Source organism: Pristiophorus japonicus, chromosome 4 (assembly GCF_044704955.1).
Source record: "Pristiophorus japonicus isolate sPriJap1 chromosome 4, sPriJap1.hap1, whole genome shotgun sequence".
Classification (NCBI taxonomy): Eukaryota; Metazoa; Chordata; class Chondrichthyes; family Pristiophoridae; genus Pristiophorus; species Pristiophorus japonicus.
In genome coordinates this window covers 71,722,412-71,746,809 of record NC_091980.1, presented here as the reverse complement: position 1 = coordinate 71,746,809, position 24,398 = coordinate 71,722,412, and the positions used below count along the sequence as shown (strand labels likewise).

The window sequence follows — 24,398 nt, the reverse complement described above, 5'->3', positions numbered from 1 at the left end:
GTAACCATCTCATCTGACTTCTTCCTGCCCATCATTCTCCTGAATTGGAATATCTGGCGTGGCGTTTCCTTGAACATTCTCTCCAAGTTCAGTGTACCTTCTGTCTCCTCCTGATGCTCAACCTCTGAAACAAAAGATAAATGCTTGGTTAGCAGCATTGAGGAAGGAGAAGCGTTGGAAGCAGTATGTAAGATTTAGCCAACACAGACTGCAATTTGCAGGGCTTCCCTCTAATGGAACACTGGGCCCAGCTTCTGCGTTGATTGTTGGTCTTCTCCTGTGACATGTAATCATTGATGCTATCCTCTGCTTCATGGCTGTTAGTTGCAGCCTACTTGGTGGAGCTCCTCCAGTTTGTGACCGTTCTCGGTTGATCTGTGACACCATCTTTTGCAAAGATGAAAATGGAACTTTTTAAAGAGAGGGTCCTTCTGAACACACGCATGCATTGGAGATGTGAGAGCGAGTCAGCAAGAGAGCAAGGGAAAATTTGGCGGAGGTGTGAGCGGAGAACATTAGGCATGGGGAGTGATTGGAAATTGAGCAAATGGCTCTCCAATGATAGAGGCAGAAAATATGTTTATACAGGTGGTGATGCTAATTCAAATAAATTCTGGAGGCCTGAAAGGCAAGTATAACTATAAATCCTATATGTAAAATCTATTCTAGATGTTGCAGGCATGACTGTCAGATATAACACAATTGTGAGACCTCTGATTAATTGGAAGCGTACACTTAAAAGCAAGAGTAAGTTATTGGACAAGAGGTCATTTTAAATTGAAACTTAATTAAACGTTTAGAAAGGATATCTTGGCTAACTTGAATAAACTGCCAATCTGTGGTAATTATGAAGTTTTTATTTTAAAATGTTAAGATTTTGAATTATTGGATTCCAGGAATAACTCTGGATTAGTTTTGGCTACAGTAACAATCCATTTGAATGAGTTTGATGGCTCATTCTTGTATTGCAAAATTAAACTAAATGGTACTTCATTTTGATTCAGAAACCCAAACCTTGCTTTGCTTGGCTTTTTTATTTGAAAATCCTTGTAATCCAACCTGGTTTGTATTCCATCATTGCCGACAGTTACTATGTTTCCAACAGTCAGCAGTAGAACCATCATTTTAATGCGTGGGGGGACAACCGTACCATATTTTCTTTTCATTTTAACTCTCATGGAATCGGAGGGTCAGTGTCAGCTTGGATAAGAAATTGGCTTAAGGACAGAAAACAGTGAGTCGTGGCGAGTGGTTGGTTGTCTTTCAGACTGTAGGATGGTGGGCAGTGGTGCTCCCCAGGGGTCAGTGCTAGGACCACTGCTTTTTTGATATAAATGACTTGGATATTGGAATACAGAGTAAAATTTCAAAATTTGCTGACACCAAACTTGGAGGTGTGACAAACTGTGGGGATGATACCAATCGACTGCAACAGGACATAGTCTGGCAGAATGGGCAGACAAGTGGCAGATGGAATTTAATAGACAGAAGTGTGAGCTGATGCACTTTGGCACAAGGGATAGGGAGAGGCAATATAGACTTAATGGCACAGTTCTATAGAGTGCAGGATCAGAGGAACCTGGGGGCTCATGTACATAGATCTTTGAAGGTGGCAGGACATATTGAGAGAGTAGTTAACAGAGCATATGGGATCTTGAGCTTCTTAAAAAGAGATATTGAGTACAAAGCAGAGAAGTTATGTTGAACCTTTTATAAAGCTCTAGTTGGGCCACAACTGGAGTGTTGCGTTCAGTTCTGGTCACTACAATTTAGGAAGGATGTGAAGGTCCTTGAGAGGGTACAGAGATTTACCAGAATGGTTCCAGATATGAAGGATTTTAGCTACAAGGTTAGTTTGGAGAAGCTGGGGTGGTTCTCCTTGGAGTAAAGGAGATTGAGGGGAGATTTAATAGAGGTGTACAAGATTATGATTGGTTCAGATAAGACAGACAAACAAAAGCTGTACCCATTAGCTGATGGTACAAGGACACCAATTTAAGGTTTTGGGCAAGAGATACAGGGGATGTAAGAATATTTTTATGCAGCGAGTAGTAATGACCTGGAACTCGCTGCCTCCGAGGCTAGTGGAGGCGGAGACAATCAATGACTTCAAAAGGAAATTGGATAGGCACGTGAGGGAAATAAACTTGCCGGGCTACGGGGATAGAGCAGGGGAATGGGACTGACCGGATTGCTTTAGAGAGCCAGCATGGACTCTGAGCCGAACTGCATCCTTCTGTGCTGTGATGACTCTCGTCTGTCTTGATGCAACTTTCTTAACTTAATATTTCATGACCCGTTGCTAAGCTTTCCATTATATTTTCTGGAAGATTGAAGTATTGCTTAATTAATTTTTGGTGAGTGGGTGGAATGGGACTAACCACCATATATTGGTTTTGATTTGGATATTTTGAGAAATGTTCCTAAATTAAAGATGTTTCGTATCTGGTGTGTCGACTATGGTGAAATCTTGCTGCAAGTCCATCAAATTAAGGAGTTCAGGTTCATGCTAGTCTTAGTGTGTAGAGTTTTGCCCTGTGCCCGTTTACTCTTGAGGCAGTAAGTCCGTTTAAAATGTACCAACTAGTTTGGCCACTGAATTATACATACCAAGAAAGATTCAATCTAAGTCTAACTCTTAGCCTGTCACTTGAAAATCTGTATACTTTTATTATATTGTAAACTCAACCTTCAGTACTGCATAATGTGGATAAGTGTGAGGTTATCCACTTTTTGGTGGCAAAAACAGGAAGGCAGAGTATTATCTGAATGGTGACCGATTAGTGAAAGGGGAGGTGCAATGTGACCTGGGTGTCATGGTATATCAGTCATTGAAAGTAGGCATGCAGGTGCAGCAGGCAGTAAAGAAAGCAAATGGCATATTGGCCTTCATAGCGAGAGGATTTGAGTATAGGAGCAGGGAGGTCTTGCTGCAGTTGTACAGGACCTTGGTGAGATCACACCTTGAATATTATGTACAGTTTTGGTCTCCTAATCTGAGGAAAGACATTCTTGCTATTGAGGGAGTGCAGCGAAGGTTCACCAAACCAGGATGGCAGGACTGACCTATGAAGAAAGACATGATCGACTAGGCTTTTATTCACTGGAATTTAGAAGAATGAGGGGATCTCATAGAAGCATATAACATTCTGACAGGATTGGGCAGGTTAGATGCAGGAAGAATGTTCCCGATGTTGGGGAAGTCCAGAACCAGGGGTCACAGTCTAAAGATAAGCGGTAAGCCATGTAGGACCAAGAGCATTGTGAACCTGTGGAATTCTCTACCACAAAGTTGAGTCCAGTTCGTTGGATATATTCAAAAGGGAGTTAGATGTGGCCCTTACGGCTAAAGGTATCTGGGGTATGGAGAGAAGGCAGGAGTGGGGTACTGAAGTTGCATGATCAGCCATGATATTGAATGGTGGTGTAGGCTCGAAGGGCCGAATGGCCTACTCCTGCACCTATTTTCTATGTTTCTATTAGTTTAGATTATGGCTAACTTATGAGTGGGCAGAACTCCTACTCATGATTAGAGGTACTTGAGAACTGTGGGTATCCATGGAACTTTATTCAGGATTGAGAACTTGCATCAACACCTTTGTTAAGTAGGTGAAGGTAGGAAATCAGAGGTTTTATTATCTCCAACAATAGGTGACCATGTCACTGGCAATTATGTAAATCTGCCTTCAGAAGTGACAAAACACAGTTATGGAAACTCCTGAAATTGTTTTGTTGAGGGGAGGCATAGGGAACAAAATTAAAGTAAGATGAAATCGATACTGATGCAACTTTCAGTGATGAATTTATGGTTATAATTTCTACAAGAATAGGTACACATTTAAAAGATGGCAAAAACAGTTCTTGTGAAATAGATTTAAAATGGTGACCTATACTAGTTTTTTTTTCCCTTTTTGATATTGCCCAATTAGAACTCTGACGGGACGGTGCAGCAGAAGACTGAGATGATAAACTCGCTAGAACAAAAGACTAATCAGATGATTGATACCACAAAGCAAATGGAGGACAGGTACAATAAATATAGAACCCGTTGAATAAAATAGAATATTTTATTCACCTGCAACATTGGTATATTCAGAGTTGAAATAATTCTTCTGATTCTCAAATTTGTCTTTGTAGAATTATCTGAAAAGTTGGAGCTTTCTTTTCCAAGGACAGGAGAGTAGTTAGTTCAGACTGTTATTAGTAGATTTGGTAATGGGTTGCCTGACTTTCCAGTCAAGGAATGGCATGTTGTAGAATGTCTGAAAATGAGATTCTGAGAGAGAAAATCCAAAATGTTCTCTTGCCCAAACTGCGCTAAATTATGCCAAGATATAATTGCACCTCTTTTTGTTGAGACCAGATCAGGGATCAAATTTGGGAATCTTGATGTTCTATATGGTTCAGGATCAGACTGGATGGTGCACCATAGTAGTTTTAATAGCCCAGTTAAGATCAAAGTATTTATATTCTAATAGAACAGCTGTCTTCTAGACTTGATGCAAGATAAAGAGCATCATGCGCAGTGTGTTGTCACATCATGGAGTCGTGTAGAACAGATTGATTTTCTTTCTCCAACCCCCCCCCCCTTAATCTGCCCCACTCTCTCTGCTGAATTCCTGATCTTGGTTGCACAACCTACAGCAGTACAATGTGGATATTGGGTAGTTCTCCTAAAGAGAGTAGGAAACATGATGGCTGTTCCTGAGTGCATTAGTGCATCTTATTAGCTGAGTTAAAGCAGTATTGGTGGATGCCTGGGTACAGAGGCTGAAGTTGTCAGAGTTTATGCACTCGGAGTGGTGAAGAAGCTGTTGAAGACCTAAAGTGGTAAGGGTTCACAGTTAATTGGTAGGAAATCCGAACCGTGTTAATGCCTTCAAATAAGAGATTAATATTGTGTTGCTAAGTAATTATTGCTATATTATTCCTACTAACTTCTGTGTAAAAAAAATTTCAATCATTCTGGTATCTCAACTTTATTACGGCACCCATTGACACTGCTTTTGTTTAATCTTAGATTGCAACAGTCTGAAAAAGCCCGACAGTCAGCGGAAGAGAAAAATCGAAAGATTAAACAGGAATTTGTCAGCAAAATTGAGAACCTCCAGCAGCAGCTCAGTGAACTGGACCAACAACGGTAAGAAATCAGAGCAGCAGTATTTTCCCCAAGTAACTAAATTGTTGCCTCAATACTGATAGCTAATGGAACTCCTGGGGGCGCAATCGACAAAATGCACCCATTTGAATTGAGACTGTTTAATGTAAAATAGAATCAACAGATTGCTGAGCATAGGTGATTGCAAAGAACAAAGTGTGTGAGAGAGCAAACATAGTTTCAGTTTTTTTGCATGAAATTATCAACTATTGCACAAATGTTTTTTTTTGAGATGGAACCAGAAAGTCATGAACTCTGACGGGAGGCCATATGATAGCTTGTGTAGAAGTGCACAGTTCAAGATTCTGTTGAATGCTTTGGAAATATCTACGGCCGAAATGTTGAGAGGAGAATTCAAGGTAACTGAGGCAACAAGATCACCAGTTGAATAGCCACACTGAAAACCATACTGGAGATTACTGATTAGGTCAAAAGATTTGATGTTCCATAACTGGCCCCGACTGGTGCCCTTTCACGGGTCCTGATCGTATAGACCAAAGTAATACCGGGCTCAGCGCTTTCCTTTCTCCCCACCCCCTTGATCTGACAGCTGATTTTGACTTCTCGACATGCAGATGATGGAATAAAGTGCACAGTTTACTTGCATAGAACTTGTGTGGTTGTATAGAAACATTTAGAACTTGAAAGGGTTTTTGTATGGATGTCAATTTAAAAATGTGAAAGAGTAGATTCTAATTCCTTTAATTCTAGCTAACCTGGTGGTTTTATTTGAAATTCTGCAAGGTAGGTAGCATTTCTCCATGATGAACACACAGCTTTGTCTTTAGTGTGTAAGTTCTAATGGTTTTTTTTTTAGCTGGGCCAGTGTAACTTATTAGCTGCACTCTGAAAGGATCTCCTTTTTGTCCTTTTGGCTTTAAGTTAAAGGTGGAAATAGAATACTGATTAGGGACAGATGGAAATATTGGGGATGAAAACCCAGTTAACCTCCCAGAGAGGAGTCATTAATAATTGCATCAAGCATAACTTCTCTCAGCATGGAGAATTCAAGAGATGATACGATGCACTTCGTGGATGACCAGTTGGGAAAATATTACATTGGGGAGGTAGTTTGTCTCAAAATGAATATCTTTGCGATGAAAGTTGGTTTGGTCCAACAATAGCAATCATGAACAATTTCTACTGAATTTCCATGACATAGCAGTGAGACAGACATTTTGGGACAATTTTTCCATCGAAAGGATTTGGAAATTAGTTACATTTTAAGTGTTTTTTAAAATTGAAATGGATTTGCATTGGTTTAAAATTGTCCTCAACTATATTCTGCTGCGGCTGAGACTGGTTTATTTGTTCATGAGCTAGGCATTGAAGATGTGTTCCATAATAGCTGGGGAAATTGCTAATTCATCTAATTTCAGACTTTCTGTAAACATCCACACTTATTATTTGGATATCCATATTCATTGCCTGGGGGTGGGTGGGGGGCAGAAAGGAGATAGCCAGTTTATAGACAAATTGAGCTGACTGCCCCCCCCCCCCCCCTGCTCAGTGTAAATTGTAATTTGTTTTATAACTAGCTCTATATAGTCACTTGCTCTTTGTAAAATAAAGCATCTCAATTTGCAATAAGCCTTTACTCATTTGTGTTTTTCAATCCGCCTACTGATGGATTGGAGAGTCGCTCCTGAAAGGATATCTGAAAAACACAGTATCCTGTTCAGATCACACGATATTATTACACTCCTGGCTTGTGCTATCCAATAATTAAATATTGGGCAGTACAAGCACACTCTGGGGATGGGGAGGAGACCCGAAACTGTCTGGAGAAGAGTAGTTTTCAAAGATCAAACATTTTACTGCTGTCATTGTTAAGTTTGTTCTGAACTGCAAGTTATTGGCTTGTTTATTTACTGTATATAAATCTAATTATACCTAATTCAGAATCTTGACCAGCTCTGGTGTAGTTTGTTGTTGCTGTCTTCTGGAGTGGTTGTGGGTGCTAAGTGCAGGATTGTGAGTGTGACAATGAGTTCTCTGGAGAAGGCAGAAGAAAACTGAGGCTTAGCTTCTGAATTGTGGGAAAGGCTACAAATGTGTAGCAAGACCACAGCTAGAGAATGGCCAGTTAAAATAGCCTAAAATTACATTTAGTAGCAGAGAGTTCAAATGTGTCCTGTTATGCAGTTCAAACTGTCATTTCTAGACACAACCGAGTTTAGAAACTTTGCGGTCAAGTTTCAGCCGCCCGCTAGAACGGCGCACATCAGAGAAGCCCACCTAATTTATAGAACAAAAATTGCGCCGAATACTTACCTCACGATTTTCCGATAGCTGTCGGCCCAATTCCACCTTGGTGCTGCGCAGCAGGAGCTGCTGGGGGCGGAGCTACAGCCCTGTGCTGCACACAGTGCCGGCAGCTGCGCGCATGTGCAGTGGAGGCTGCGCGCATGTGCAGCAGCTGCCGGTGTCCTGCCTCCGGGGCGACGACCCTATCCTAGGCCGAAGGGACGTCGTCCCTATCCCAGGCTGAGTGGCCTGCACATCTTACCTCGGCAGTGGGGCCCACCCGACCTCTTGCTGGGTGCGGGCCCCGCCCGAAGAACTCCTGGCAGCAGTGTACAATAAGCTTTTAATGCCTCTACTAACAAATATTACACTTTATTCCATCTGATTTTAAACAGGCAAAAAAATACTGCAGCTAAGATTCTGCTAATGTGCATAAATTTACTTAAAGGGAAAGTTAATTAGAAAAGGTAAAACTGTGTAAGTTACTTCATCTCCATCTTTTAATCTTGCTTTGAAATGTTACCCTTCAAATAATCTTCACTTTGCAGGATTCCTCTGTGTTTCCTGATACCTGGCAGAGTCTTGAAAACTCCTACAAATCATGTCCCAACCTTTGAGACCAATAAATAGAGAATCCTATTCTGTGGACAAACTCACTGAAGGGATTCCTTCTACTTGATATTATCCCAATGGGATTCATTTGCAGCTGAAAGAAATGGATGTTTGTAGGTCTGCACAGAGGAATTCCTGTCAAGGTTTTTTTCATTGTTATATATACTCTATATATTTTAAGTGGGTAGGGTACTGATCAATGAGGTACTGATTAATGAAGTGTTTAGGAATGGAAGACATAAAATAGATTGAAGGGATTTTATCTATATGTACCTCAGGAAGGATTTATTGGCCTTTTTGGAGGGGGTGAGGTACAGATTCACCAGAATGATACCAGGGCTAAAAGGATTAAATGGAGGATGGGTTGCATAGACTAGGCTTGTATTCCCTTGAGTATAGAAGATTTAGAGGTGATCTAATTTAGCTGTTTAAGATGATTAAAGGATTTGATAGGGTAGATTTCCTCTGGTCCAGAACCTCAAAATTAGGGCTAGGTAATTCGGGGGTGAAGTCGGAAAGCACTTCTTCATACACAAGGTAATAGAAATTTGGAATTCTTACCCCCCCCCCCCCCCCCCGCACCCTCCCCTTGTTAGGTAAGGGTATTGACGGATATGGAACAAAGGTGGGTAAATGGATTTAAAATAGATCAGCCATGATCTAACTGAATGGCTGCCTCGTGATATGTTGCTAGTTGCATTGGGAAAATGCCAATTGAGCGAACTTTTTTATTTAACATTTCCTTTCTTCCCACCCCCCCCCCCGGGCCCTTTTTTTTTTTTAAAGTGGGAAAAAAATTAGAGGCCAAAGATATTGGCAACATTTTTTGCTTACCAATTCTTTATCTTTATTGACTGACTAGATGTTCCTCGGCCTTGTAGAAACTTATAGTACAGAAGGAAGCCATTCGCCAGTGATGCCTGTGCTGACTCTTTGAAAGAGCAGTCATGCTTAGCTGCACATCCCTACTTTGTCCATAACCCTGGAAGTTCCTCATCCTCAAATACCTGTCCAACTCCCTTTTAACATTATTTATGGATTCATTTTCCAGCGCTTCAGGTAGAGCATTCCAAATCCTGACAACGGAGTGAAAACATTTCTCCCCCTCTCCCCTCTAGATCTTTCGCCAATAATTGTAAATCTATGACCTCTGCTTATTGACCACTTGCCAAAGCGGATAGGTTTCCTCTCTTCACCAAATCCTCGCATCATCTTGAAAACCTCTATTGGGCCACCTCGACCTTCCCTGTTCTAAGGAGAACAGTCCTAACTTTTCCAACCTCTCCTTGGCCCCAAGTTTCCACATGATTTGCTCCTGATTTTTAGGAGCAACTGGTGTAGAATGGAGTATCTTAGAAATCGGAATTCTCCACATTTAGTTTGCTCCAGTTCTAGTCAGGTAGAACAGTTTCACTTTGGAACAGAATTTTATTTTCAAAAGGGGGTGTGTCCGGCCACTTATGCCTGATTTCAAAGTTTCGTGAGTGAAAACTTACTCCACTAACTTAGAATGGAGTAAGTGAAGATTTTTGTACGCTCAAAAAAACCTTATCTACACTTTAGAAAATCAGGCGTAGGGAATGGTGGGGGGGGGTTTAAAGGGAAGTTTACAAACATTAAACACTTCAGTTTTACAAATAAAGAGCCATCATCAATAATAAATAATAAATACATCAATAAATCAACGAATAAATCAATCAAAAAAAAATTAATAAGAAATAATTTTTTTTTTAAATCAATAAATAAAACATTTCCTACTTACCGACTGCAGCAGGGAGCCCTCCAACAGCGTGCTGGATGCCCCCCCTCAATGTGTCTCTGTCAGTGTCTCTATCTCTCTGTCTGTGTGTCTCTCATTCTCTATCAGTATCTGTTTCTGACAGCGAGGGGAGGGATGGGGGGGGTGTGGAGAAGGAGGTGGGGGGGAAGGGGGAGGGAGGCTGAACGGGCCGGGCCCGAGACTTCGGGCAGGGCCCGTCCCCAGCACCAGATTTACAGGTAGGTGGCGTTGGGTCGGGTCGGTGTGGGGGGGGGGGGGGGAAGGGAGGTCAGGTCGGATCCAGTCCGGAGGTGGGGGGGGGGGGGAAGTGGGTGTCGGGGGCGGGAAGCGGGAGTCGGGTCAGGAGGAAGCAGGAGCTGGCCGTGGGAGGAGCCTTATTCATGCAGCCCCAGTGAGGCCATTTGGCCAGGGCTAGGGGCTGCGTGCTTTGGGCCCCTCCCACACAGTTTCGGGCGCCTGGAGCTACTGCACTTGCGTGCCCACTCTCCACTGTAGCGCGCATGTGCAGAGGTGCCGGCACTGTTTTCAGCGCAGGGACCTGGCTCCGCCTCCTACAGCTCCTGCTGCGCTGCGCCGAGGCCAGAGGACCTGCAGGGAGGTGGAGAATCTGGAGGGTTTTTTTAGGCGCACTTTGTGGCGCGAAAAATGGGCGTCCAGGTCGGGACTGCGCCGTTCTAGGCGCGGCTCGAAACTTGGGCCCCTTATAACTGAAGTCCCTCATCCCCAGTAACATCCTCATAAACCTCCTCTATACTTTCTAAGGCTTTTACATCTTGAAGTGTGGTGCCCAGAATTGTCCACAATACTCTAGCTGAGGTCTAACTAGTGATTTATAACGCTCCCTTGCTTTTATATTTTATGCCTCTATTTATAAACCCAAGTAACACACATGCTCTTTTTATCAACCTGTCCTGTCTTTCAGAGTGTCAGCACAGGCATCACGGGAGAATGGCTTTCTTCTGTGCTGTGGATTTGTGTATATGGACACCAAGGTCTCTGCTAGTCTACACTTTTCAATATCGTGCTATTTATACGGTCTTTCCATATTAGTCCTCCCAAAATGCATCTCTTTTTTATGTGTTGAACTCTGCCATCCTTCTACCCATTTCAGCATCCTGTCCGTCATCCTGAAGTCTACAGTTATCCACAACATTTAATAACTCTTAAATCAATTTTGGCTTGGGTTTAAATTTTATTGTATCCACCCAAGTTGATATGAGAAACAAAAGTTGGTTCTTCCCCACAGTACATTCACCCACTCAGCCCTATATAGAGTGGAGTATCCTTTCTTTGATTTTAAACACTACTTTAAAGGACATGGCTTATGATAACCGTGTGATTGGTGATTTTGCTGTTGACAGCACGCTTACAATAACGGTCCTTGCCACTAAGTATGGCGTCGGGGTGGCTGCGGTGTCAAATAATCATTGCGGAGTCATGAATTATGCAGGTAGGCCGCGTTGTCCATAGTCTGTACTTTAAAACCGACAAAAGAGAGCCAGATTTTGGAGTTAACTACAGTAAAATTTTATTTTTTAAACTATAGCTCTATTTTGGATTCTGAACTTAAAGCTGAGAAGGAACAAAGACAAAGTCTTCAGCAACAGCTGCAACAAGAGAGAGATGCAACATCTCAGTTAAAAGCCCAACTGCAGCAAAAGTCAGGGTTAGAGAAGGTAAATGTGAATTTTCTGCAAATAAATTTCTTGTTTTTAAAATGGCACCGAATAACTTGTATTCTAGAAGCTTTTATAGCAAGGAATGCCTAGCACAATATGTTGAACCACCACAATGCTGGTTGAGAAAAATCTCTCGGGTCCTTTCAAGATACACTTCTAGATTTCACTGGCAGAGGCCTGAGAACGGGTTACCCCATCTGTCTCTTCAGCTGGAGTTAACTTATGATTCCGAAAGATCTGAGAAAAAGGCAACAACAAAAAATACGTGGAGTTTTTGCCCTCTGTGCTCAGCTGCACTGTTTTAGCCAGTTAAGCCATAACTCTGCAGATTTACACCTAAACTCTCTGGACTAGGGTAAATGGGGTACAACTCTACAGGCAGAAGGTGGGTACTTAATATTGGGCAGACACAAACAACTTTTTGTGAATTTCTCAGTACCTTAATTTGGAAACCTGCCCATTAGATTTCTGCATAAGTCACACTTGGGTGGCCAAAAAAATATAAAGCCCTCTGATAACTATTGAGACTTGCCCAATTTTTGTTTTACTGAATTCTTTCTGGAATGTTCTTTGCCTCAAGAGACCACTGCTTCTCAACTTTTTCTGTGCTTTCGCATTTTTGTTTTGCTCTCTTGCTGCACATACATGCTTGTTTTTCATGCTCTTGTTCATCCCTCAAATCAAATATTCAATCCATGTTTGAGCCCTTGTGTGCTGCTTAGATGGAATCAAGAATCAATGTCATTCACGGTAACTATTTTAAATACTCCTAGTTCCAAGCAGTTTATTGCCGGAAGGGTAGTAGAATGCATTTGTTATAAACCAGCTTGTCAGGAATTGTCAGCCCAAAATGAACTTTTTCTTTGACCTGAACTTTTTCTCTGCCCAGAATATAATTTCAAGGCAGCTATACCATCCACACCCCATAGAATCACTAAATGTTGTTTAGGTTACCTTCTGTAGGGATGGTACAATTTTTAGCATTTGTCCTGAAATCTAGTCTCATAATTAATAGAACTATATTAGCCCCTAATCTCACTGAAATAATACTGTAAATAGAATGAAAAAATATATCCATTTGGTACGATCTTCCTAATTCTATTCTATGGAATTGATTTACCACATAATTTGTCATCCTTTCTCCACTTTATTCTCCTCCATTTGGAGATTTATTATTTGACTCATGGTTGATCCAACATGCATTCTCAAAGGGAATGGAACAATAATTATATACCAAACCATTCAACGATGTGGGAAGACATCTCTCTGGGCCCATAGTGAAGAAAAGATTCTTGAGACACTCCTCCTCCAACTCAATATGAACATAAGAAATAGGAGCCAAGAATAGGCCACATGGCCCCTCGAGCCTGCTCCGCCATTCAATAAGATCATGGCTGATCTGATCATGGACTTGGGTCCACTTCCCTGCCCGCTCCCCATAACCCCTTATTCCCTTATCGTTTAAGAAACTGTCTATTTCTGTCTTAAATTTATTCAATATCCCAGTTTCCACAGCTCTCACGCAGCGAATCCCACAGATCCACAACCCTCCGAGGAAATTTCTCCATCTGTTTTAAATGGGCGGCCCCTTATTCTAAGATCATGCCCTCTAGTTCTAGTCTCCCCTATCAGTGGAAACATCCTCTCTGCATCCACCTTGTCAAGCCTCCTCATAATTTTATACGTTTCGATAAGATCACCTCTCGTTCTTCTGAATTCCAATGAGTAGAGGCCCAACCTACTCAACCTTTCCTCATAAGTCAATCCCCTCATTTCCAAAATCAATCTAGTGAATCTTCTCTGAACTGCCTCCAAAGCAATTATATCCTTTCGTAAATATGGAAACCAAAACTGCATGCAGTATTCCAGGTGTGGCCTCACCAATACCTTGTACAACTGTAGCAAGACTTCCCTGCTTTTATACTCCATCCCATTTGCAATAAAGGCCAAGGTTCCATTGGCCTGCCTGATCACTTGCTGTACTGCAGCACTTTGCAATCTTTCTCCATTTAAATAATAACTTGCTCTTTGATTTTTTTTTCTGTCAAAGTGCTTACACTTTCCAACATTATATTCCATCTGCCAAATTTTTGCCCACTCACTTAGCCTGTCTATGTCCTTTTGCAGATTTTGCAATAGGACTAGGCCATTTGGCCCCTCGAGCCTGCTCCGCCATTCAATATCATGGCCTCAACTCCACTTCCCCACCCGTTCCTCATAACCCTCGACTCCCTTATCATTCAAAAATCTGTATCTCCACCTTAAATATATTCAAAGAACCAGCCTCCATGGCGCACATCAATTTTTTAAAAAAAGGACGTTTGGGAAGGGTAAAGGGCCATTAAGGTATAGACCGGATAATAGCATAGGTAATGATGGCGAGATGGAAAAAATATTAAATATTTTGCTTCAGTATTTACCAGGGAGATGGAACAGGGTGGACATGACATTGGATGAGATGAGTGCATTTAAAATAGAGGGGATATATTAAATAAACTGATCAAATTCCGAGGATAAAACACCTGGTCCGGATGGATTGCATCCACGCATTTTAAAAGAATCTAGGGAAGAGATAGAAGAGGCATTACTACACATACTTAATAATTCATTAGAAAAAGGTGTAGTGCCAGAGGACTGTCAGATAGCTGACGTTCTACCTATATTTAAGAAGGGGGATAGAACATGTCCAGGCAATTAGACCAGTTAGCTTAACATCGGTGGTAGGAAAAATGATGGAATGCCTACCAAAGGAGAAAATAGAAGAACATCTAGAAAACAAATATAATGACTAAGTCAGCATGGATTTCAAAAGGGAAAGTATTACTTGACTAATCTCATTGAATTTTTTGAAGAGGTGACGGAGAGAGTAGACAATGGTAATGCAGAGATGTAATTTATCTAGATTTTCAAAAGACCTTGGATAAGGTACCCCATAATAGACTGACTGACAAGGTCAGAGGACAAGTAGCAGAATGGATAGTTACCTGACTTCAAGACAAAGCAGAGTAGGTGGGTAGTGGTGTTCTACAAGGATCAGTGCTGGGACCACTTGTTGACCAGTTATATTAACGATTTAGACTTTGGAATCAAAAACGCAATTTCTAAATTTGCGTACGACACCAAATTGGGTGGTGGGGGCAGTGATGGTCAGTACTGGGGAGGCCTGCAACAAATTACAGGAGGACATTAATAAACTTGCAGAATGGGTATATAATTGTCAAATGAAGTTCAACACAGATAAATGAGGGATTACATTTTGGTAGGAAGATCACTAATTACTTGGAGGGTGAGAGTCTAGGTGGGGTAGAGGAACAAAGGAATCTCGGAGTACAAATATACATCACTAAAAGTTGACACGTTAGCAAGGCCATTTTTTTTAAAAAAGCATACCAAGCACCAGGGTTTATTTCTATGGTATAGAATTGAAAAGTAGGGAAGTTATGCTAAACCTGTATCAAACCTTGGTTAGACCATACTTGGAGTACTGTGTACAGTTCTGGTCACCATATTATAATGAGGATATAGAGGCACTGGAGAGTGCAGAGAAGATTTACAAGGATACCAGAAATGAGAGGGTATACATATCCGGAAATTAAGAATAGGCTGGGTTTCTTTTCTCAAAAAAAAAAGGTGGCACAAGGGTGGAGGTCTTTAAAATTATGAAAGGTTTTGATAGTGGATACTGAGAATGTTTCCACTTGTGGGGAAGAGCAAAACTGGAGGCCATCAACATGAGATAGTCACCAGAAAATCCAAATAGGGAATTCAGAAGAAATTTCTTTACCCAGAGTGGTGAGAATGTGGAACTTGTTACCACGGAGTGGTTGAAGTGAATAGTATAGATGCATTTAAGGGGAGGCTAGACAAGCATATGGGGGAGAAGGGAATAGAGGGTTATGCTGAAAGATTTAGATGAGGAAAGACGGGAGAAGGCTCAAGTGGGATAATAAACACCGGCATGGACTGTTTCTGTTATGTCCTATGTATAAAAAAAAAAACCTTTGTGAATGGTGAAGTTAACTTTAATAGGCGATGGATAATTTAGGAAACCAGGAGGAAGGCTATATATCAAGTATGAGTTTTTCCTTTAATAGTTTTTTCTAACAGGGCACATTTTGCTTCAAACTTGCACTAACTTTTTTTTAAAAAAAAAAAGCTTTTGTGGAGCAGGGCCAACATGTTGTCAGTGGTCTAATTCAAACTGACCTAAAGTTTCCTCTATCCACGGGCATCCAAAAGACACAGGATCTGGCAACTTCCTGAGCATCAGGCTCCTTATGAAGCAGCTGTGTAGCTCAGCCTGTTTTCTATAACTAGTAATCAATCTCCCCTCCACTTGTATTAGTACATTTGACTTTTTGTGCTCCCATTCAATTATAGTCTATAAAAGATTTTTGGTACCAGAGAGCTCGGTCGTGGTGTCTTTTAATGTAACTTGCGCTGAGGGTGCTAGTGCATTGGCATCCACTGATGTGGCCCTGTAGGAGCATTTTTATAAATCACATCAGCCCATGCTGCATATTACAGAAAATTGAAGGTGTAAACTAAGGTCCACATGAATGGGCAACACCTATGAAAGATGAAGTTGGCCTTTTTTGATAGGTTTCATGTATTTAAATTGACATGTAATGTGGGGGAAAATAAATTGAATTGATGGATGATGTATAGAGTTCTGTACATTTGAGCTCTGCTAACAAAATTAAAAAGTTGAAATTATAGGCCTAGAAATTGTGGTTGGAGGCCCAGCTCCGGAGTATCCGCGAAACATTACGAAATTACCTGCTGGTCCCTAGGCTGTGAAGAGTTGCGATCTCTGACTTTGAGGCGGAGGGCAGCTTAATGGCCCACAGATCCCAGGGATGCAGTTTGGAAGCGTACCTGGGTTCCAATGATAAATGAGAATTCCATTGCAATTATTTACGAAGGGAATCCCCAAATCTAATAATTCTATAATGTACAGAGCTGCAGTTCCTTCGTTGCACCAACCTCAATAAAAAAAAATTAAATTGGTAATTTTAAACATTAAGACTGGGCCAATATTTGCATTAACTTTTTTAATAAAGTGAGTGCATAATTTAGGATGTAAAAATGTTTAATTTAAAGCTTGCATCAACTGTAAGACAATTACTGGCCAATCACTGGGAAAATAGCCCAACTTTGTGCTAATTGCTTTTTCGGATCCCCCGCAGGTGGCCTGTCAACACATAAGTTGACGGGCCTCAAGTTCCAGGTTTCGCGCATGCCACACTCTGAGTAAATCATCACAGACACCCCAATTTCAAGGCCATAGTATCCCACATACTACAACAGGGTCACAAAACTGGTGCCCAGTCACACACTTAATAATTGTATCAACAAATTACTGAACCATTTGCAGTAATCTTAAAAGATCTTTGCATTTGTTGCAGGAAATGCAGAAATTGCAAGATGAGAAAAAACAACTGCAAAAGATCTGCAAAGAACAGGAACAGGCACTGCAAGAAATGGGACTCCATCTTAGTCAGTAAGTCAGTCACTCAGTGTTTTTGATGCTTGTTTTCAATTTAATCATTTTTGCTGTTTCTTTTGAAGATAAAAGGACAAAACAAGGCCTAAAATACTGTGTGTAATATTTAGCTAAATGGATCCAGATGCTGATTAGGTTTAATGAATAATTTAAAATGTAGACTATAGTATATTCACAAAAGTGGAAACTGAAATGTTTTTAAAGAAACTTTTGATATATTTTGAAATGAGTACCTTTTTGGTTTAAATCTGGATTTCATGGTTCAGGCATGGGATTTTCTATTAAGAATTAACATAGCTATATCAAAAGTTGGTCAGCTTTACATAGAATATACACCACAGAAACAGGCCATTCAGCCCAACTAGTCCATGTTGGTGTTTATGCTCCACTCAAGCTTTCTCCCATTTTTCCTCATATAACTCTGTCAGCATAACTCTCTTCCTTTCTCTCTCATGCTTATCTAGCCTCGTCTTAAATGCATTCGGCCACTATTCGCTTCAACCACTCCATGTAGCGAGTTCCACATTCTAACCACTGTCTGGGTAAAAAGATTTCTTCTGAATTCCCTATTTGATTTCTTGGTGACTATCTTATATTGATGGCCTCGAGGTTTGCTCTTCCCCACAAGTGGAAACACACACTCTGTATCCCAATCATACGTAATTTTAAAGACTTCTATTTGGTCACCCTTCTGCCTTCTCTTTTCATGAGAAAAGAGACCGAGTGTGTTCATCCTTTGCTGATATACCCTCGCATTTCTGGTATCGTCCTTGTAAATCTTTTTTGCACCATTTCCAGTGCCTCTATTCTTTTTATAATGTGGCGACCAGAATTGTATGTAGCACTCCCCAAGTGTGGTCAAACCAAGGTTCGATGCAAGTTTAGCATTACTTCTCCACTTCAGTTCAATCCTGCTGGAAATAAACCCTAGTACTTGGTTTGCTTTTTTATGGCCTTGTTAACCCGTGTCGCTACTTTTAATGATTTGTGTATTTGTACTTCGAGATCCCTTTGCTCTTCTACCCCATTTAGATTCATATTTTTCAAGTGAAATGTGATCTCCCTATTTTTCCTACCAAACTGTAATACCTCACATTTATCTGTTGAATTTAATTTGCTAATTATATGGTCATTCTGCAAATATATTAATGTCGCTTTGTAATTTTTTGCAGTCTGTCAATCTGACAAGAGTAATGATAATTAATTTTTTTCCAGATCCAAATTGAAAATGGAGGACATTAAAGAGGTCAATAAAGCATTAAAGGTATTTAGTCTGCCACTGTCTTGAAATCTTCAATTCATTATAGAGCTTTGCAGCATCAAGGTGAATTTTTGGCTGGCTCAAGTTTTTTTTCATATAACCTTGGTTCTTTCAAGGTTGTTTATAACAGTCAAACTATGGAACTTGGTATCATTTGTAGATGTAAATTTAATGTTTTGGTATTGTAGTTAAAATGATCTTGTACCTTTTTTGGTAACTTAATTTGCATTAATAAAGTACAACTGAATTAAAATACCAAAGTAAATATAGATAATATAATGCCATATGGTTGATCATTGCTATTTCTTATTGAACTATGGTGTAAAACTGCTTTTATTGACAGGGAAATGCCTGGCTGAAAGATGATGAAGCAACATCCTGCAAACAATGCGAGAAGGAATTTTCAATCTCAAGAAGAAAGGTATTGCTCAATGTAGATATTGAATCTTCAATCCAATTCAACTAATTCTTATTCTATAGGACCAAGTGGCTTCAAAATGTAACATTGGCAATTTTAAGAATTACATTTCTTTAAAGGGAATGTTGTCATATAAATCCCATCTATTTCTCTGATCTCTTCAGCCTTGCAACTCTGCTCATGTCCTTAACTCTTGTATTGGAGTGCTTATTTCTCTGTCCCACTTCGCTGCTTCGGACCCCCCCCCCCCCCGGCCCTTCACGCTTTGCTCCCCTTCTCATGCTCCGTGCCCCTCTCTCTGCCCTTAATCTATTGTAGTGGTTTTCTTTCCTAGTCAATGCCCATTGCCATTTATCCAGCCTGTGAAGTGCTTTCACAAATCTTCCTAATGCTCTCTCTATATATAAATGCATTTTTTAAAATTTTTTTTACAGTATTTATTCTCTGCAGGTCTCTGACGTGTAAAATGGGCAATTTTGTTGTGTGGGGAGAGCAGGGAAAATAGGACATTTTCTGTCGAATTTTCACAGGCTACACAATTCTTGCAGGCAAGAATCCTGGGCCTTGCCTTCCTGTGCGGCTGTTTAGCTGGCAAAAAGGAGCCTTTGCTGTCAGTACTTGCTACTCAGACACACTCTGTCGGTGTTCCTCCTGATTGTTTTTAACTGACTTCTTTTGAGGGGATCCTACCAGTAAGACTTGCTGTTGAATCAAGAACCTAAAATCTTCAAATATCAAGACAAGTGAGTCTTCTAATTTTAAGTGTAATTTAAGCAGCAATAGCATCTGGCAATAAGTACTTTTGCTTATGGAGAACTGAAGTTCAAAAAATGTTATTTAAAGCAGCAGGTGGCAGAAAATCATAAAGCTGAGAAAGTTATGTAAAAGGGTTATGTTGCCTTGGTGTACGTACTGTAGTGTTGAACAATAGGGAAGCGAGCAAATCTGGATCTCTCCTAATAATCTCCAGAGAATGACTTCAATATTAATTTTTTCTGTCTCCAGAAATTAAGTAATTATGCTACTCTAATACCTGTCAAACATATTCTGCAGCTGTGACCAGGAGTTTCGAAGGTGGTGATGCCTGCTCAGTGTTGCAGCTAGAGAAGAATTTGGAGTGCGAGGAGGAGGATTCAGTTGTCATGCTCCACATAGGAACGAATGACATAGGTAGAATTAGGAATGAGGTTCTGCTAAGAGTTTGATGAGCTACGTTCCAAATTAAAAACCAGAACCTCAAATTAATAAGGGAGAAAATAGAATGAAAGTAAACGAGCAAGAAATATAAAAACAGATTGTAAGAGCTTCAAGTATGTAAAAAGGAAGAGAGTAGCAAAAGTAGGCATTGGTCCTGTAGAGGCTGAGACAGGTGATACAGGGAATAAGGCAAATAGCAGGGACTTTAAACAAATATTTTCTATCTGTCTTCACAGTAGAAGACACACAAAGCATAGCAAAAATAGTGGGGAACCAAGGGGCTAATAAGAGAGAGGAACTTTAAGTAATTAATATCAGTAAAGAAAAAGTACTTGAGAAACTAATGGGAATAAAAGCCAACAATTCCCTGGACATGATGGCCTAAATCCTAGGGTTCTAAAATAGGAGCTGCAGTGGTTGTGATCTTCCAAAATTCCCTAAATTCTAGAATAGTCCCAGCGGATTGGAAGGTAGAGAGAAGATGGGGAACTACAGGCCAGTTAGCCTGATGTCAGTTGTCGGCAAAATGCTAGAATCCATTAATAAGGAAGTGGTAATAGGGCACTTAGAAAATCATGATTAGGCTCAGTCAGCATGGAAGGGAAATTATTTTTAACAAATTTATTAGATTTTTGTGGATGTAACTAGCAGGGTCAATAAAGGGGGACCAGTGGACATAGTGTATTTGGATTTTCAAAATGCATTCGATGAGGTGCCATGTAAAAGATTGCTATGTAAGATGACAACTTTTATTTATATAGAACCTTTAACTTAGTAAGACAGCTCAAGGTGCTTCACAGCAGTGTTATGAGACAAAACAGATAAATTTGACACTGAGCCACAAGAAATTATGGCAGATGACCAAAAGCTTGGTCCAAAAGGTAGGTTTTAAGGAGGATAGAGAGGTGGAGAGGTTTAGGGAGGGAGTTCCAGAGCTTAGGGCCCAAGCAGCTGAAGGCACGTCCATCAATGGTTGAGCAGTTATAATCAGGGATGCTCAAGAGGACAGAATTTGAGGAGCGCAGACATCTCGAGAGGTTGATGCTGAAAGATTAGAGACAGGGAGTGGCGAGGATGAGAACTAGGGAGGGAGAGGGACTGAGTCGGTGACAAGAGGATGCAGTTTGTGGCGGGGACCAAAGACAATGGCTTCGGTCTCCCCAATATTTAATTGGAGAAAATATCTGCTCATCCAGTACTGGATGTTGGACAAGCAGTCTGACAATTTAGAGACCATGGAGGGGTTGAGAGAAGTGGTGGTGAGGTAGAGCTGGATATTGTCAGCGTACATGTGGAAACTGACTCCGTGTTTTCAGATGATATCGCCAGGGAGCAGCATATAGATGAGAAATAGGAGGGGGCCAAGGACGGATTCTTGGGGGACACCAGAGGTAACGATGCAGAAGTGGGAAAAGAAGCCATTGCCAGAGATTTTCTCACTACAATTTGATAGATAAGAATGGAACCAGGTGAGTGCAGTCCCACCCAGCTGGACGATGGTGGAGAGGCGTTGGAGGATGGAGTGGTCAAAGGTTGCAAACAGGTCCAGAAGGACGAGGAGGGATAGTTTACCTTTGTCACAGTCTCAAAGGATGCCGTCTATGACTGAGAGCTGTTTCGGTACTAAAACCAGATTGAAGAGATTCAAACATGGAGTTCTGGGAAAAATAGGCATGAATTTGGGAGGCACCGACAAGTTCAAGAACTTGAGAGAAAAGGGAGGTTGGAGATGCGGTGGTAGCTAGCAAGCACAGTGGGGTCAAGGGTTGTTTTTTTTTTTTTAAAGGAGAGGGGTGATGACAGCAGTTTTGAAGGAAACGGGGACAGTACACACTACCCGAGGGGGGAGAGAACCGTTAACAATGTCGGCTAACGGAGCCAGAAAAGGAAGTTGGGTGAAACATAGAAACGTAGAAAATAGGTGCAGGAGTAGGCCATTCGGCCCTTCGAGCCTGCACCGCCATTCAATAAGATCATGGCTGATCATTCCCTCAGTACCCCTTTCCTGCTTTCTCTCCATACCCCTTGATCCCTTTAGCCATAAGGGCCATATCTAACTCCCTCTTGAATATATCCAATGAACTGGCATCAACAACTCTCTGCAGTAGGGAATTCCACAGGTTAACAACTCTGAGTGAAGAAGTTCCTCCTCATCCTAAATGGCCTACCCCTTATGCTAAGACTGTGTCCCCTGGTTCTGGACTTCCCCAACATCGGGAACATTCTTCCTGCATCTAACCTGTCCAGTCCCATCAGAATCTTATACATTTCCATGAGATCCCCTCATCCTTCTAAACTCCAGTGTATAAAGGCCCAGTTGATCCCGTCTCTCCTCATATGGGCAAAAAACTTTAGTGGGAGTTGTGTACAGATCTCCAAACAGTAGTAGTGATGTTGGGGAGGGCATCAAACAGAAAATTAGGAGTGCATGCAATAAAGGTGCAGCAGTTATAATGGGTGACTTTAATATGCACATAGATTGGGCTAGCCAAACTGGAAGCAATACGGTGGAGGAGGATTTCCTGGAGTGCATAAGGGATGGTTTTCTAGACCAATATGTCGAGGAACCAACTAGGGGGGAGGCCATCTTAGACTGGGTGTTGTGTAATGAGAGAGGATTAATTAGCAATCTCATTGTGCGAGGCCCCTTGGGGAAGAGTGACCATAATATGGTGGAATTCTGCATTAGGATGGAGAATGAAACAGTTAATTCAGAGACCATGGTCCAGAACTTAAAGAAGGGTAACTTTGAAGGTATGAGGTGTGAATTGGCTAAGATAGATTGGCGAATGATACTTAAGGGGTTGACTGTGGATGGGCAATGGCAGACATTTAGAGACCGCATGGATGAATTACAACAATTGTACATTCCTGTCTGGCGTAAAAATAAAAAAGGGAAGGTGGCTCAACTGTGGTTATCTAGGGAAATCAGGGATAGTATTAAAGCCAAGGAAGTGGCATACAAATTGGCCAGAAATAGCAGCGAACCTGAGGACTGGGAGAAATTTAGAACTCAGCAGAGGAGGACAAAGGGTTTGATTAGGGCCGGGAAAATGGAGTACGAGAAGAAGCTTGCAGGGAACATTAAGGCGGATTGCAAAAGTTTCTATAGGTATGTAAAGAGAAAAAGGGTAGTAAAGACAAACGTAGGTCCCCTGCAGTCAGAATCAGGGGAAGTCATAACGGGGAACAAAGAAATGGCAGACCAATTGAACAAGTACTTTGGTTCAGTATTCACTAAGGAGGACACAAACGACCTTCCAGATATAAAAGGGGTCAGAGGGTTTAGTAAGGAGGAGGAACTGAGGGAAATCTTTATTAGTCGGGAAATTGTGTTGGGGAAATTGATGGGATTGAAGGCCGATAAATCCCCAGGGCCTGATGGACTGCATCCCAGAGTACTTGAGGTGGCCTTGGAAATAGCGGATGCATTGACAGTCATTTTCCAACATTCCATTGACTCTGGATCAGTTCCTATGGAGTGGAGGGTAGCCAATATAACCCCACTTTTTTAAAAAGGAGGGAGAGAGAAAGCAGGGAATTATAGACCAGTCAGCCTGACCTCAGTAGTGGGTAAAATGATGGAATCAATTATTAAGGATGTCATAGCAGCGCATTTGGAAAATGGTGACATGATAGGTCCAAGTCAGCATGGATTTGTGAAAGGGAAATCATGCTTGACAAATCTTCTGGAATTTTTTGAGGATGTTTCCAGTAAAGTGGACAAAGGAGAACCAGTTGATGTGGTATATTTGGACTTTCAGAAGGCTTTCGACAAGGTCCCACACAGGAGATTAATGTGCAAAGTTAGAGCACATGGGATTGGGGGTAGTGTGCTGACGTGGATTGAGAACTGGTTGTCAGACAGGAAGCAAAGAGTAGGAGTAAATGGGTACTTTTCAGAATGGCAGGCAGTGACTAGTGGGGTACCGCAGGGTTCTGTGCTGGGGCCCCAGCTGTTTACATTGTACATTAATGATTTAGACGAGGGGATTAAATGTAGTATCTCCAAATTTGCAGATGACACTAAGTTGGGTGGCAGTATGAGCTGCGAGGAGGATGCTATGAGTTTGCTGAGTGACTTGGATAGGTTAGGTGAGTGGGCAAATGCGTGGCAGATGAAGTATAATGTGGATAAATGTGAGGTTATCCACTTTGGTGGTAAAAACAGAGAGACAGACTATTATCTGAATGGTGACAGATTAGGAAAAGGGGAGGTGCAACGCGACCTGGGTGTCATGGTACATCAGTCACTGAAGGTTGGCATGCAGGTACAGCAGGCGGTTAAAAAAGCAAATGGCATGTTGGCCTTCATAGCGAGGGGATTTGAGTACAGGGGCAGGGAGGTGTTGCTACAGTTGTACAGGGCCTTGATGAGGCCACACCTGGAGTATTGTGTACAGTTTTGGTCTCCTAACTTGAGGAAGGACATTCTTGCTATTGAGGGAGTGCAGCGAAGATTCACCAGACTGATTCCTGGGATGGTGGGACTGACCTATCAAGAAAGACTGGATCAACTGGGCTTGTATTCACTGGAGTT

The 24,398-nt window shown here is 41.4% G+C and overlaps 1 protein-coding gene across 5 annotated transcripts in view; it reads left to right on the top strand.

The window, feature by feature from the left end:
* Positions 1-24,398, top strand: part of LOC139262956 (RUN and FYVE domain-containing protein 1-like) — a 67,976-nt gene that overhangs the window by 37,475 nt on the left and 6,103 nt on the right. For 2 of the 5 annotated variants that reach the window (XM_070878331.1, XM_070878335.1), the window contains exons 12-17: positions 3,930-4,027; positions 5,021-5,140; positions 11,344-11,473; positions 16,885-16,979; positions 18,198-18,246; positions 18,587-18,664. In XM_070878331.1, coding sequence (XP_070734432.1) covers positions 3,930-4,027; positions 5,021-5,140; positions 11,344-11,473; positions 16,885-16,979; positions 18,198-18,246; positions 18,587-18,664 — 570 coding nt within the window. Of the gene's footprint in view, positions 1-3,929; positions 4,028-5,020; positions 5,141-5,390; positions 5,518-11,343; positions 11,474-16,884; positions 16,980-18,197; positions 18,247-18,586; positions 18,665-19,191; positions 19,342-24,398 lie in introns of those variants that run through there. The other 3 variants (XM_070878334.1, XM_070878332.1, XM_070878336.1) reach the window with 3 other exon arrangements.